The sequence below is a fragment of the Saccopteryx leptura genome, chromosome 3, assembly GCF_036850995.1.
Source record: "Saccopteryx leptura isolate mSacLep1 chromosome 3, mSacLep1_pri_phased_curated, whole genome shotgun sequence".
NCBI lineage: Eukaryota > Metazoa > Chordata > Mammalia > Chiroptera > Emballonuridae > Saccopteryx > Saccopteryx leptura.
In genome coordinates this window covers 338,517,010-338,533,824 of record NC_089505.1, presented here as the reverse complement: position 1 = coordinate 338,533,824, position 16,815 = coordinate 338,517,010, and the positions used below count along the sequence as shown (strand labels likewise).

At 40.1% G+C, this 16,815-nt stretch overlaps 1 protein-coding gene across 3 annotated transcripts in view; it reads right to left on the bottom strand.

Annotated features, from left to right (window-relative positions):
- The window catches only part of GRHL2 (grainyhead like transcription factor 2), a 171,729-nt gene that overhangs the window by 116,126 nt on the left and 38,788 nt on the right, over positions 1-16,815 (bottom strand). For all 3 annotated transcript variants that reach the window (XM_066379250.1, XM_066379251.1, XM_066379252.1), the window contains exon 2: positions 6,613-6,808. In XM_066379250.1, the coding sequence (XP_066235347.1) occupies positions 6,613-6,808 (196 nt within the window). The remainder of the gene's footprint in view (positions 1-6,612; positions 6,809-16,815) is intronic.

Here is a 16,815-nt window from a genome sequence, read left to right as displayed (position 1 = left end):
ACACATTTATATACACACATCGTTGCTGGCTTTTAGTCAAACAAATACTTAATGATTCCCTGAACATAATGCTTTGTCTCTATTTAGTGTTTATTTTGGTGGCTGACTTAGGGAGAACTTCACAAGTGCTGACCTAGGAAACCCCAGGGCATCACCAAGTTTACTTCAAGCCTCCTTGCTTTTATCTGGACTCCTGCAGTGGACTGCTCCCTGGATTGTTTGCCCTGGATTGTTAACCCAACTTCCTGCTGCTGCATCTATAATGTGTGCAAACCATTTTTTTAATCTACCAGGCCTACATTCAAAATTCTTCAGTATTGGAGGAAAAGATACTGAATAGTATGATTAAAAAAAAATTACATTTCACTTTCTTCTTTTAGCTTTCCTTAATTTTTGTATAAACTTAAATGAAAGGCTATATTTTTAAAAAAAAACCTCAATAGCTTATGAATATTTATTAGGTCATTTATTTATTCATTTATCTAGCAAAAAGCAAGGCCATATGCACCTAGTCCTGGACACCTTTTTGAGAGAATAAAGCCTGGTCCACCAGACTAGTTCTTCCAGAGGGATCTACTTGTCTTTCAGATCAGTTTTTACTGTCCATCCCCTTCAGACCCCCCACCGCCACCACCACCACCACTGTTCAACAAGGATGACTACTTGGATTGCATTGAGTGCATCCTGGGGTTTTTATACCTCATGTTTTCTCATCTCCTGTTCCCTTAGCCTAAAATGCTTTCTCTTCATCTGTCCACTGACAGACCCTCCTCCAAGTCCCACAGAGGAGGCATTGCTTCCTCCGGAAAACCTAAACTCTCTGGGAAGGTGTCGCCCTGTCCTCAGAGCCCCTGGAGCAGCACATCCCTATGCAGCACGTACTACCACACACTGTGGTATGGGTGTATAGGACAGTGTCAGTCCTAGACTACAATCTCTCAGAGATATCGACCTGGGTACCATTTGCCTTTGGATATCTATCCAGTCCACCCCCAAAATGTCTATTACCATCGCTGAGAGGTCACAACTAATTGGTAAATATGGGATGGATACATCAATGAATGGATGGGTGGGTGGGTGGATGGATGGATGGATGGATGGATGGATAAATTGAAGACCATAGGAACAAACAAAAAAACCAAACCAACAAACTGGTTTCCAGTAGTCCCAGGTCAACAGAATAAATAGAAGCTAATTGGCCAGAGAAACATATTTTCATAGGGCTGGAATCAGATAACTATGAAATACCAGCTTCATTGGGAGAAAATAAAGTAAAATAAAGTAAAATATTTTAATATTTTAATAATTTAAATAAAGTAAAATATTTTACAAATATATAGTAGTACTTTTTAAAATAACTAACTAATGGAATCTGCTTCTCTGTCATGCCCAAAATTCATCAAAAGGTCACATTTGACTTTAGAGCTCCTCTTGGCAAGTAGCTTGAACTGGATAGAAAACTAATATTTAAGCCCCTAAATCAGGGGTCAGGAACCTTTTTGGCTGAGAGAGCCATGAACGTCACATATTTTAAAATGTAATTCTGTAAGAGCCATACAATGACCCATGTACCGTTACGCATTATCCAATAAAAATTTGGTGTTGTTTTGAAAGATAGCTGTGATTGGCTCCAGCCACCCACAACCATGAATATGAGTGGTAGGAAATGAATGGATTGTAATACATGAGAACGTTTTATATTTTTAACATTATTTTTTTTATTAAAGATTTGTCTGCGAGCCAGAGGCAGCCATCAAAAGAGCCACATCTGGTTCGCGAGCCATAGGTTCCCAACCCCTACCCTAAATTATGAAAGATTCTAACAATTTAGTTATTTTTATAACAGATACCAGCTAACTACTTTCAAGTGTATATTTTTAAAATTTGAACCCATTATCAAACAGGTTCAAAAAAAGGAATTTTTTACTGGTGAACAAATATTATAAACTGAATTGTGTGCCCCTAAAGTTCATAAGTTAAAGCCCTAACTCCAATGTGACTATATTTGGAAACAGGGACCTTTAAGGAGATAATTAACGTTAAATATAGTCATAAGGATAGGGCCCTAATCCAGTAGGACTGATGTCCTTATAAGAAAAGGAAAAGCCATCAGGAGTACACAGAGAGAAAGGCCGTGTCAGAACACAGCAAGCAGAAGGCTATCTGCAAGCAAGGAAGAAAGAGAGATTTCACCAGAAACCAACCTTACCAGCACCAGATCTCAAACTTCCAGACTTCCTTAAACCACAGAGTTGAGGCAATCTGTAATGAGCAGACTAATACAGTTCAATGCACCAGACATTAGGAAATACATAGAATTGACTTGTGACCTTGAGTAAATCCCACTTAGTTGCCTGAACTATAAAATATAAAATACATTGGGATTAGCCTGACCTGTGGAGGCACACTGGATAAAGCATCGACCTGGAATGCTGAGGTTGCTGGTTCAAACCCCTGGGCTTGCTCACCCATTCATTGTCCCTGTGCGGCGAGGTTATTGGGGGAACAAGATCAGCCAGCCCACACTGTTTCTTGCAAGGTGACTGTCCACTCTGGTGCTGTGCTGGTATACTCATCCCTGCCCCAGGGGCACTGGCCTGTCTCAGCCCCTGTGCCCCAAGTAGCTGCTGCTGATGGCGTGTACTTTTTTTTTTTTTTTTTTTACTGTGCCTTGACCGTGGGCCTTCAGCAGACCAAGTAACCCCTTGCTTGAGCCAGCGATGTTGGGCTCAAGCTGGTGAGCTTTTTGCTCAAACCAGATGAGCCCTCGCTCAAGCTGGCGACCTCGGGATCTCGAACCTGGGTCTTCCCCATCCCAGTCCGACGCTCTATCCACTGCGCCACCGCCTGGTCAGGCAATGGCGTGTACTGATGACTGTTACACCTCAACCAGGGGCTGCACTGCCACCTGAGGAAACTTTACCAAAGCCACCTCTAAGACCTACAGCTATTGTGCCCCCAAGCTCTAGAAAGAGACTGTGTTCACCAGGTCTGACCATCCTGCAAAGACCCTCACCAGTGTTTCTGTGTAGAGGATCCAGGCACCAGTTGTGACCACTACATAATTTTATATCAAAGGGGGGGGGGTGAATTAAGTATGTTTTAAAAAAAGACTTTGAAATGTATAAAGTATTAAACTATTATATGCCTTTGCCAGCTTCTAAGGACAGAGGCCAGCATTTCTTGAGAGCCTGTTGTGTGTCACACACATTCCTCTCTGACAAAGCCCCTTACTGTCCCCTAATGGATAACGTACTCCAACCTGAGGAGTAAGAAAAAGTGGTGTGTATATTACAGCAAGAATCAGATAGCATTCCAAAGAGGTATTAACGTGGCAAGAATTGTTACAATGACTTCCCAAAGTTTATCCTCAAAAAATAGACTCTTTTTTCATTGACATTTTATTTTACTACAAAAAGAAGGTCTATCTTCAGTGTAGATTTAACTTTGTTGTAACTTTGACTCCAGCATATATACTAAGCTTTGAACATCCACAGGGCTAAGACCTAAAAATGATCATTTAGACACAGTTTTTGAAAACAAGAGTAATTCTTTAATATTTAAAATGTTTCAAGTAAAAATATAGTAATGTTTATATGAAATAAAAGAAACCATGTAACTATACTAAACTACAAAGTCTCAGAAAATGTTTTATTTAAATATTTTGTATCCTAAATTAATAAATGAATCCTGGAAAATAGTAATTCACCAGATAGTTATAGATGTGGCTACAAATTGAGTTGTATATTATGTAAAGACCCTACTCTGCATCTCAAAGTATTTACAAAAGGTAATATTTTAACTCCTTTAAACATTAAAAATGTACAAGAAGAGAGATAAGCCAGGTGCCATATTTACTAATACTTTATTATCTGGGAACTAAAATACACTGCTTTCATAAACTACTAATGATTTTTGTTTTGGTATATGTTTGTCTTTTTCATTAATTCAAAACAAATATCATCTAATAAAATATATGAAATTATAAGCATTTCACATTGATGAAATAAAATATATTTGAAAAATGAACAATATATTTCTTCAAAACATATCTTAATATATTTCCTCCAAGCCTTATTAAACTATTAACTAACATTTTATTTTAATATAGTTAAACTTCTAAAAAGAATTTGTAATGACCCAAGTGATTAAATCAGGGTCACTTTAATGATGTGTTTCTAGATTTTAAAAATCGATAAATCTATCCAGTTTTAACTATTTTTTATCATAAAGGAAAACTGCTTGTGAATTCTGTTTAAGAATGAGGCCATTTCTGAACATTATGCATTAACACACACATCCAATAAAGCTGAACCTTCAAGAAATGGCCTTCCTAGTACACAAGGCGGTCTAACTGATAAGTTCTATGGTTGTTGTTTTTACCATCCTCAATAAATTTTGAAATTTTCACTCCAAAACATGTAAAATTCATCCTTATATTTTTCAAATGAGCTCCTCAGTCAAAAAAGAGTTAAACGTCTAAAACAACTGAAGACAAAGAAAAGGAGAAAGACAAACCTACCATGAAACCATCTTTATTTTTCAGGCTCATTGTTTTTTCAGGTGCTGCCTGTTCACAGGAGAAAACTGCCCTACCTCCATGAGATGGAGTTAGGCCCTAGCATGCCCTTTCATCTAGAGCCTATGTTCCCCAGAGGAAAAGTCCCTTCTTGCTGTCAGGAGCCATGTTGGGAGTTTTACACCTTCACAAGAGGGCTGTCAAAATCTGCCAACTCCACTTTCCTGGTAGGGGAAATATCAGCGTAGACTGGCGAGAATACCAGCAGAATAGCCTTCTTATATTTCTCCAGCACCTTCTGATAATAAAAGATGCATTTATTTGATTTAATAATATTTTCATTTAACATACCCTGGATGGTCTGACCTGTGAGTTACTCAGACCTTGTTTTTCATCTTAGATAATGCCAGTTGGGCTTGGCTTTCATTTGTCTCCCCACAGAGGGAGCCTTCCTGGGTATTTTAATGGGAGAATGGGAAGAAGCTGGAAGAGGAATGAGTAATTGCAGGAAACTTTGGCAGAACAGCAGGCCTGCGGGCCATCCCAGAGTCGGTGGTGGTGGGAGATCTTTGGAAAGCATGAAAACTCTGTCTGGTTTGAGAGAGAAACAGGGAATGACACAACTTGCAACACTGGAGACAACTGAAAGGATCCAGGAAGTAGTAAGCAGGAAAGAGATAGGAAGCCAAGACCGAAAATTACTCAAAGGAAAGTTCCTCTTAGATTATTTTCCATGGCTGATGGAGAGGGGGATGTGGGGACTCAGCTCTTATTCTAAAACAAAAAGTTCACTGTACCCAACCAGCAAAATAAATACCACCTGTCTCACCTTTGAGTGAATTCCCAGCATTAGCCAATGGTGTTGATGATGAAAGGCAATAAATTTTCTTACTCAGTAAATATTTGTTGATTTTTTTATACTTCATCAGTTCTAAGGGAGCAGGTCATACCAGATATATATATAGTCCTTTATAATTGAGACAGACCATTGTTTGCTGTGTGATTTCTTAAAGTATTTCTAACTTTGAAGGTACTATAGGACAGCTATTTTTTTTTAGGACAGCTATTTTTATAATATAAGAGTATTGTTACTTTTTTTTTTTTAATTCGGTGAGAGGAGGGGAGACAGAGACAGACTCCTGCTGAGTTCCAACCAGGATCCACCCAGCAAGGCCACTAGGGGGCGATGCTCTGCCCATCAGAGGTCATTGTTCCATTGCAACCAGAGCCATTTTTTTAGCACCTGAGATGGAGGCTATGGAGTCATCCTTAGCACCTGGGGGCAACTCACTCTAATTGAGCCATGGCTGCAGGAGGGGAGGAGAAGAGAGAGAGAGAGAAAGAGAGAGAGAGAGAGGTGAGAGGGGGAAGGGTAGAGAAGCAGATGGGCGCTTCTCCTGTGTGCCCTGACCCGGAATCGAACCCAGGACATTTATACGCTGGGTTGACACTGTACCACTGAGCCAAATGGCCAGGGAGGGCTACATTTATTTTATTTTAAGCGTTTTTCAAAATATTTAGTACTCATCAAAACAAATGGAGACAGTTGGGGTTGTAACAAAATTAGGTGTTGGAATTGCTACAAAAGTCTACCCCAAAAGCATTAACTGAAATATTCCTTATAAAACTGCAAAGTCTAAAAACCCTGAATATTTTTTTTATAAAATGAAAATCTAAAAGCAGCTTAAATGCCCAACAACTGAGCAATCACTAAATTATGGTTCAACTATACAATGCAATATTCTTTAGTCACTAAAAATAAAAATCATGAAGTGAAAGTATTTGCAATATGACACGAGGTAGGAATTATATGTAAATAATATGTATGCATGTGAACAGATAACACAGAAGTAATTATCCCAAATGAAAGCTTGCTCTGGTGGGTAGGAGGTTGTGTTTCCCCAGTGGAAAATCAGAGAAGCAATGAGAATAAGAAGAAGCTGAATTCCATAGGAGTAGGGAAGTACTATTCGTTTCCTGTCCTGGTATAGAGATTCTGTCCCTTCTTCCCACACTGAGGGGAGGCCCAGGGGCAGGGAGAGGAGGGGGGCGGGGCTGCAGGGAGAGGAAGGAGGCGGGGTTGCAGGGTGTACCTTGTAGTAGTCATACAGCAGGCCCAGGGCAGCAGCGCTATCCTCATCACCATTAATGCTCATCATCGCCTTGGTGGCCGCCGTGAGGGGATTCTCCAAGTATGACTTCCAGGCTTCATCCTCACTAGTGTAGGCTCTTCGGGTATTAAACGGAGGGTCACTGGGCATGGGCACTAAGGCCACCAGTCGTTTATTACTGTAAAAGCAAGAGAAATGTGAAATTCATTATCAGAGAAATATTTCTTTTCCTACTAATAATATACAAATTATATGCGTAATTTGTACTTCCCCAAGAATGGAGGGGAAAGGAAGGAAGATTAAAGCTGAAGTGACTGTCACATTGCATTGATAAAGCCTGGATTTATTTTTTCACTGTCTACGAGAAGTAATAATGGTCTTTAAAAGATTGTATAAGTAGTGTAAGTTGGTCCCCTTCACACTTGGTTTTCTTTTTCATAGCCAATTATTCTAGGACACAAATCATTTTATTTTATTAATGAAAATTAGAATGAAACCCTGTGAAGAAGCAGGTTTCATTTAACTCTCTGATTTAGAAATATTTGCAATACATAAATATAGTAATATGTTAGTGATCATTAAAATTGTCTTATCTAATTTAATCTACATTTGAAATTGCAAGAAAATTAGAGGCTAATCCAAATCTCCTAATTTAAAGAAAGCATTATAAGCGACTTTGCAGACAAGAATTGCAGATATGCTGCATAGTAAGAATAAGAAACAAAGTAATGAAATGGTGTTGCCACAGGGTCCTTACCAAATCAGACAGAAGCTACAGTTCACAATAATCATCATGGAGAGGGAGGAGTGTATCTAGAGAATTTTCAGTAGAGATTTCAGGAGAGAATTCATAGAAACTGGCAGCAATAATCATTTATGGACCCTAATCAAGTCAGAATTGGGTAAAGCAGCAGCTGAGAAGCAAGGCAATTCCTTAAAGAGGATGTGATAATGACTCAAATATCCCCAGACCATGACAGTCCTCAGCAGCGCCCTGGTCAGGACCCCAGTTGTCAAGTAAAGGAGCCGAGAGAGGCGTTGGCACTCAATTCCTGGCCCTCTTTCATTTGTTCATTGAAATGGAAACAAAATGAAACAATTGAGACATTGTATTTCAGTAACATCTACGTCCCACCACAGTACTATCACAGGTAAAGTGACAGGGCTGGTAAAGGCAACACCTATACCAGGGTTTGGGAACCTATGGCTCGTGAGCCAGATGTGGCTCTTTTGATGGCTGCATCTGGCTTGCAGACAAATCTTTAATAAAAACAATAACAACATTTAAAAATATAAAACATTCTCATGTATTACAATCCATTCATTTCCTACTGCTCATGTTCATGGTTGCGGGTGGCTGGAGCCAATCACAGCTGTCCTCCGGGACAACACCAAATTTTTATTGGATAATGTGAAACATACATGGGTCACTTTATGGCTCTCACAGAATTACATTTTAAAATATGTGGCGTTCATGGCTCTCTCAGCCAAAAAGGTTCCCGACCCCTGACCTATACTAATCAATGGAAATGCAACCACCAAGGGCCTTTGATGGTCATTCAGTTCTAAAAGAGGTCCCTTTTTGTTGACATTCCTACAGGACCTCCAAAGGTAAATGTTCTCTCAGCTCACTTTGTGATAGAGAACTGGTGTGAACCCACAACAGTGTGTTGGGGGTCCTACACATGCTGGCATGGTGCCATGCACTGGTGTAAGGTCAGAAAACAATACTGGCACACTGGCATTGCTAAGATATATTTGGGGGTTGTGGGACTAAGAAATTCACAATTAGCAGGTTGGAATTCTAGGTTGAATGGTCTCTAGGCCCCTGACTTGAACAATTTATGCCAGTGGTGGTAGAAATTCTTTGGGATAAATGAGAGGATATTAAGCCAATTGCAAAAGAATTGGATTAAAAGATATCAAGTTTCTGGAAGTAAATGAGAAAAATCCTGGTGGAAGGGGTCACTAACCAGTAGGCAGTACGGTGACACGGGAGTAGCACAGACCCTTGAAATGAGTCCTTGCTCGCTACTTGCAGTGTGAAAACCTGAAAACTGAGCTTCAGTCGCTAAGCGTCTCAAGTAAGAATAGCAATGCCCCCCCTACTTACCTCACATGTGATTGTGAGAATCAAATAAAATAATGGGTGAAATAGAGTTTTGTAAACTGCATGTGCTGTGCAAATAACAGGTATTATTATCACTGCACAATTTTATGTTCCTGTAAAGTCTGTGGGTATACCAAGTTCTGACAAAATTGATTATAATTTAAAGTGCTAATGATAATCATTAATTAAAGGGAAAATGAGGTCATCATTTATCAATATTCCACAAGTATTCATTAAAAACCCAATAGATACCAGACATCACACTCATTATAAACCCAGTGGGAAATGAGACAGGTACTGCCTGGAGCTTGCGGTCCAGTGGGGCAGAGATAGTATCACAGGAGGGGTGAATGTGAAAAACGGAAAGAGACAGTGTTACGAGAGCATATGACAGAGGTGACTAACCTAATCAGAGGATCAAGGAGGAACTGAAGTTTCTACAAAGATCTGAAGGATAAGTGGCAATGTGCTGGTCAGCGCTGAAATGGGCAGATGTGGGAAATATTTCTTAAGGTGAAGAATATTTTGGCAATGCAGAATAATAGAATTTTCTTACAAAGGGGGCAAGGTTGTATTTATTTTGGAAACTCAGCTAGAGAAATTTACATGCTTTGATCTAATGGTAAAATAATAGCATTTTCATGTTGCAAAAACTATTAATAGTATAGGCTAAGGTTGGATTTAGAGACAGAACTGTTGGTGGACTCCTACAAGTCTACAGGTGAGAGAAGTAAGGCCGCTGAGACTCACAAAGGCGGAGGTGGCTGGCCCACACTGTGGCAGCGCCACCAGCTTCCCTGCCGCAGGTGTTTAGATGGGGCCACTCTGAACGCCTGGTCCACCATCCTTACTTAAATGGGGAAATAGATGGTTCTTAACCCAAATCACTACCCGTAAAGGCCCAGGCTTCCTGTATACTTGCCAAAAACGCTCAGTCCTACAGGAAGCAATGAAGAGCTTCATGTTATTTGCAATTACCTCACTGTTGAAAAAGATGAGGACTTTTTTTCTGTTTCTTGACTAAGAAAGCACATATTGCTGGGGGTGGGGAATGTTAGTTACAACACTGGCTAATTTCCAAAAGCTTAGCAGGAAGTGCCAGGCTGAAGGATAAGAGCCAACTCTTGATCTACACTAAATAGTGTCCTGATTTACTGGAGAGATTTTTCCTTGAGTCTTCCTTCTTAAGTCCCTACTCCCTCCCTCCTGCTAAGCTTCCCGGACTGCTGATTTCATCAGTTCCCAGTACAAATGTTCCCTCATAAACCTAGATTCATCAGCCTTTCCCCTGTGATGAAATGGTTGATTAATCCTTACATGATCAATGGAAAGAAATATTCTGGGAAAGCTCGACTTTAGTCATCATGTCTAATATTTTATGATGGGCAAAATCACGCTCTTCCCTCGAACTGCATGGCTTTGGTATTTTTTCTTCACCGATTATAATCTCTCTGGTACAAAGAACTATTGAATAAAGCTTGGTTTTATAACAACAGAGTAATCTCTCTAGAACAGTGAGCAAAAATGTAGACCTGTTAAAAAAAAGGACTTTCATACCGCCGCTTTTACCACAGATTGGAACAATTTATGTAGCTGACTTCATCACTGGTCTAACTCTGCTATGAACAACTTTTTAAATATCTTTTGTGTAGCTTTCTGGGTAGGCTCAAATACAGAAATGTAAAGAGCAACCACAAATTTTCTAAATTAACACCTTAGCATTCACAGCAGGGCTAGGGCTGTGTTAGATAACACATATAACTTTTATTTTTCTCATTTGTTTTCTTTAATCCGCCACTTGGTTTTGTGGAGGTTGGGAGAACAGTTGAGAGGTGAGTCATCTGCAGTAGTTGTGAAAGAGGTGGGGCAGTCGTGTGACTGAGATCACAACCAACCAGCCAGGAAGAGCTCCCAGATCACTGTCAGAGACAACCTACTGTCCCCCACTCCCTGAGCATGAAGGAGAGTGGAGTGCAGGATTGCTTTGCTGGAGAGAAGCATACGAAACTTAATACATAACGTCTTTACCTCCTAAAAATATAGTGTGTGTAGCAATAGTCAACAAACCCAGACATAAACCCGTTTCACTTGGAACCTCAAGACAAAAACGAGGAGAGTGAATGATTCACACAAATTATCACTTTCCATTCATTTCTCTCTCATCATCCATTTCTTTCATAACTCTCGGGAGGGCACTGGTTTTTAGTTTTTGTTTTCTTTATTTGTTTGGAGGGTCTTAAACTAGGGGAAAAGTGGTTTTGGAGTTGAATATATTTCAGTTCTGTCCTTGGAGACCCTCAATAATACTTACCTCCTAAAGTTTTCCCTCTCATATCATTCCAGAATTACTTTATATGACCAATAGTATATGGCCCTGGTCAGCAAACCACGCTCGTGAGCCACATGCAGCTCTTTGGCCTCTTGAGTGTGGCTCTTCCAGAAAATACCACGTGCTGTCAAAGGCTAGCTTAGGAGTACCCTAATTAAGTTAATAACAGTGTACCTACCTATATAGTTTAAGTTTAAAAAATTTGGCTCTCAAAAGAAATTTCAGTCGTTGAACTGTTGGTATTTGGCTCTTGACTAATGAGTTTGCCGACCATTGGCATATGGCAAAAGTGACAGTATGCACCTCCAGAATTAGATAATAAAATCTGCAGCTTCCACGTTGGTCAACCTCAATTTTTCTCTCTATCTAGTTCTCTCCAGGGAAAGCAAACTAACATATTATGGGGAGAAACTGAAGCCCTGACCAACAGCTGATGAGCACCTGTGGTCTGAATACGGAGGACTGCCAACAACCACACGAGTTAGCTCAATAGACTCTCCAGAGCCTTAATCAGTCAGAGCCCCATATGATAAGAACTTCACTACAATCTTATGAGAGACCCTGAGCCAGAACCAATCAGCTAACCTGCTCTCGGGTTCCTGACTATCAGAAACTGTGACATAATATATATTTGCTGTTTTTGCTGCTGAGTCTTGAGGTGTTACAAAGCAGTAGTCTCCTAATAAGTTTTTCTGCTTTTACCATTACCCCCCTTCCCTCCAGTCTATTTTCAACAATGCAGCATCTAGAGAAATCCCATTAAAACATAAGTCAAGGTCCTTCCAAAGGTCTAACAGGCCCTAGAGCAGTGTTTTTCAACCAGTGTGCCATGAGACATGGTCAGGTGTGCGGTGGGGAAATTAAACATGGGTCCCCAAACTACGGCCCGCGGAGGCTATTTATCCGGCCCGCCACCAGCCGCCTCCATCTGAACATAAACATTCCCCTCACAATCCCTCCAGCTATCAGCGACAGGAAGAGTGGAGGCACAGGGAACGCTCACTGACCAATCACCTTCTAGGATTCATCCTGACCACTAGCAATGAACCAATAGTAGGCCGCCTCTCATCCACACCCAGGAAGGTCCCCACTCGGGCTGCCGGGCACTTGTCAGTGTGTGGCCCCGGCGAGTAGTTGAAGCTGCTACTCCTCCCCATGGTCCCGATTTCTAATCCTGGTCAGGACTGGAGGTAAATGTTGCCACCACTAGATGAAGCCTCAGCCTCAGCTGGTTATGTCTATCCTGATGGTGTATATAGATATTTGACCTTTTTCTTTTTAAAAGAGGCCCCCACAGAGGGTGATATACAATGCATCACAATGCATCACAGTGTTATCTAACTTTAAAGCTAAAGTTTGCTGATCTTCCTTTGGACAGTTTTTGGTTATCTGTTGCCAAGGAGTTCCCCATTCTGGCCAACAAAGCTATTTTGACATTGCTCCCGTTTTCAACCACATATCTATGTGAGCTGAGCTTCTCAAGCTTGACTGCGATAAAAACTAAAAACAGAGAGACTGAGAACTGTTGAGGAAGAGCTTCATGTGTGTCTTTCTACCATTCCTGCCAGAATATCCCTTTTGTGTTCATCGAAACAGGCCCAGGTTTCACACCGAGTATAAATACATTTAGAAACTATATTATTAACTATATGTATAATATGTACTGTGTTAGAGTGTCATTCTGTGTCATTTTGGTAGGTGGTGTGCCCCAGGATTTGGTAAATGTAAAAAATGTGCTGCGGCTCAAAAAAGGTTGAAAATTGCTGCCCTAGGAGGATCTCATCGCCCTTACTTCTCTAACTTCCTCTCCCAATATTTTCCTCATTACTCATTCTGATACTGTGACACTGATTACCACATCACTATCTTAGGGTCTTGTCTCCAGCTGTTTCATCTTCTTGGAATGTTGTCCCCACAAATACCATGGTAGACTCCTATTTCCTCCAAGTCAAATCTTACCACATTGAGATTTAGCCTGACCACACTATTTAATGTAGTGACCTGCCTCCACCCACCCTAAAATTTACAGTACCTCTAGAACTTTCCATCTCCATTATCCAGCTCTTTAATCTTTCTTTCTTTCCTAGCAGTCACTATCTTCTAACATTCAGTGTAGCTTTCTTATTTACTATGTTTGGAGTTCACTGTTTGTCTACCCTCGTGAGAATGCACTCTCCACAAGAACTGAGATTCTCTGTTTTGTTCATGGCCACATCCCACTTTGAACTGTGCCTGCCACATGGGTGGTACTCAGTTAGCATTGTTGAATGAGTGAACAGATTTTCACGGAATAACTGAAGCATAAATTGGGGTTTCAAGTACTATGAAGGGAACGGGGGAGCTATATTTTTCATGTTTCGATAAAATCAATTCATAGCATATTTGTCAAGTTGGTTGTGAGCTATAAAGTGCTGTTCAAATGCAAGTTGCCTTAATTTTAGAAAGCATAATTATGAATTTAATAATCATTGATTCTATTTAAACTTTCCTTCATGTCCTAATTATTGCCTTCAAATTAAACAAATGATATTTCATTTTTCTGTTCTCCTTAAATGTGAGCTACAGTACTTGGAAACCAACCCAATTTACATGCAGAACAGAGGAAAGCAAGGCGGAGACCGAAATCGAGCCGACAAAGGTCTAATATTCACAACTCTTTTTCTCACCTGTTGTCCTTATTCCCAACAGTGACGTGAGTTAGGGGTAAAAGTGTTGTTGTTTTTTCTACCCAGGACAAGCCAATTTCCTCTCTTTGAGAAGTGAAGCTTTTATATAATTCTCAAAGAGATTTCATGATATGCCCTCTACCTCAATTTCTCCCTTTCTCCCCCACATCCTGTTCTCTCTCTTACACACACACACACACACACACACACACACACACCCCTTATCTTGATATGGTACAAATTCTGTTCTCTAAATAGAATATCTTTTTTTTTTTTTTTGTATTTTTCTGAAGCTGGAAACAGGGAGAGACAGTCAGACAGACTCCTGCATGCGCCCGACCGGGATCCACCCGGCACGCCCACCAGGGGCGAAGCTCTGCCCACCAGGGGGCGATGCTCTGCCCCTCCGGGGCGTCGCTCTGCCGTGACCAGAGCCACTCTAGCGCCTGGGACAGAGGCCAAGGAGCCATCCCCAGCGCCCGGGCCATCTTTGCTCCAATGGAGCCTTAGCTGCAGGAGGGGAAGAGAGAGACAGAGAGGAAGGAGGGGGGGGGTGGAGAAGCAAATGGGCGCTTCTCCTATGTGCCCTGGCCGGGAATCGAACCCGGGTCCCCTGCACGCCAGGCCAACGCTCTACTGCTGAGCCAACCGGCCAGGGCCGAATATCTTTTTTTTAACAAGGAAAAATAAGTCTAATTTATTTCACAACTAATATCTCAGATCAATAGAATAGCTTATCTTATGCTCTGAATGTTCAGCACTTGGTGTTTAGTCTTCATCCACTTCAAATGCTTGAGGCTCATCTACTGTAGCTGATTGCTGACATATAATCACTTCAGCTCCCCAGCAGAAACCACTGTGTTCAGAAATTAAATTTAAGAGCAAAGTTTTAAGAAGTGACAATTATTCTTTCTTTTGGAATCTTGGCATTTTCTCCATTAAACGGAATAAGACTTTCAAATGGAAACTAAGGAACCAATCATCCTAGCCAGTTAATGTCACAATTTAAATGCCAATGATGACAGTCATTTCCCTGCTGGCTATCTTTAGTAATAGCCCCCCTTTTGGTGCTTGCTCGAGGCAAATCACAAGAGATAATAACAGATACTTTCCATGTTAGAACAAGGGTTGAAATTTATTAGCAACTTTCTACACTGAGCAATTGCCTTTAATGACTAACTTTTGCCACTGAAATAATCCATGGGATTTAATAATTCAAGGGAAATAAAGTGAATCCACAAACATGAGATGATACTGATAATCTTCATGTTGAAGATTGTTATATTTGAGAGAGTATTCAATTAATTCAGTGGAAACGTTATGATACCCTGCACCACATAAAAGTCGTTTTTAAAAATTATCAACTGTAACCCAAAACTTACTCATATAGAAATTAAGATAGTTCCATTTTTAGATACACTAATAACAAAATATGCTGAACCACTGACTGAACATATCTATGGCACATGTTCTTTCCCTCCCTCCCTCTCTCTCTTTCTCACTGTTGCCCCAGCTTTGCTAGTACCCTAAGCATGATCTTAGCCAATTGATTAAGTAACCCAGAAAGGAGATAGAGAGGATGAGAAATATAATTAAGAAGCAGCAGAAAAGACACATTATCAAGTAGTAGAAACAACCATAAGGAGAAAGATACCACAGTGGAAAGTAAAAGAGGACAAGAAAATAATTTTTAAAATGTAGAGAATTTATAAAGTTCACAATCTATGGAATAACTAAAATGGGGGAAAGTGTGTTATAAATCTAAATTTTAAATATTTACAGTTATTATGGGTGAATTTTTATTGGCTTCTTTCTACTTTTCAAATAGTCTTCAATAAAAGTCAAACACTCTTATTGAGCACCTACCATGTGCCAGGTAATGTTCTAAGCCCCCAACATGGTTATAAATAGCCTTAAAGTCAGGTATGGCAAACATGCCCTTTACACAGATGAGGCCATTGAGCGGCAAGTGCTAAATTACTTGCCCAGGGTCACGTAGCACTCAGCTTAGACCAGGACTGCATACCAGAGCTCTTAAGCATCCCTCTCTGTTGCCAATTCTTAACTGTGCTCCATTTTCATAATCAGAAAAAAGTTACTTGAAAAGAAAAGAGGGAACTAAAAACAGACTGGATACAAAAGACCAATGTAACAAGGAATTTCTTACATACAGGTAAATGAGAGGATTTCCAAATTCAGAGCTCTAGGGGAAATGTGCAAATGGGAATTCTATCAACTCCTTGAAGACAAAGACAATATGTTTAGATTATTTGTAGAATTCCAAGATATTGAAACATTCTGCAGGTATCTGATATATCTCAGGCAACACAAATAAGTCATGAGGGGTGAAGGATAGATAGCAACTCCTCATTATTCATCTTTAGTTTGACAAAGCTAGAGGCCATCTTTTCCAGATGTCCTTTGGGAAAATGTTCTATAATTGACATAATGAAAATGTAAATTAAATAACTATAAAATATTGGAAACATTATATTTAGATACTGACCAAAAATACAATTTTTAAAGGAAAGAATCATTTTTAAAGCTAATCAGTTTTAAAAATTAAAAAGAGAATCTGTCCTTTAGAGGAACTTATTGTCTTCAAATCTCTAGCAGGAAAAGAGAAAACACAAAGTCTCTTAAAAGGCTGCGGGACAAACTTCCATTTCAAAACCATCTCAGATCTGAAAGATTTCCCCAAATTGGGAGAAGTAATAATGTGTATAGCCAATGTGGAAAGAGAAATTGTTCCAATTTTAAAAGATAAAGTGAAGAGATTGGAATAGAGGAGAAACCAAAGCCAGGAGAGGTTAATGCCTAAGTGAGCACCAGGATTCCCACTGAGCCTGGAAAACTCTTAACTCAAGAGCCTTCAGGGTCTCTGACCATGGCAGCCATACACTATTCCTTTGGTAGAATACACCCAAAGGAACTAGCTAGAGCCATCACTTCTGAAATACAGAATGAGTCGGCCTTCGGGAGCCCTAGGACTAGAGAGAGAAATAACTTGGTAAAATGCCTAGAGTAACTTTAAACTATCAAATGGAAGTCAAGAAAGAAATTCAGCTTAAAACAACAGG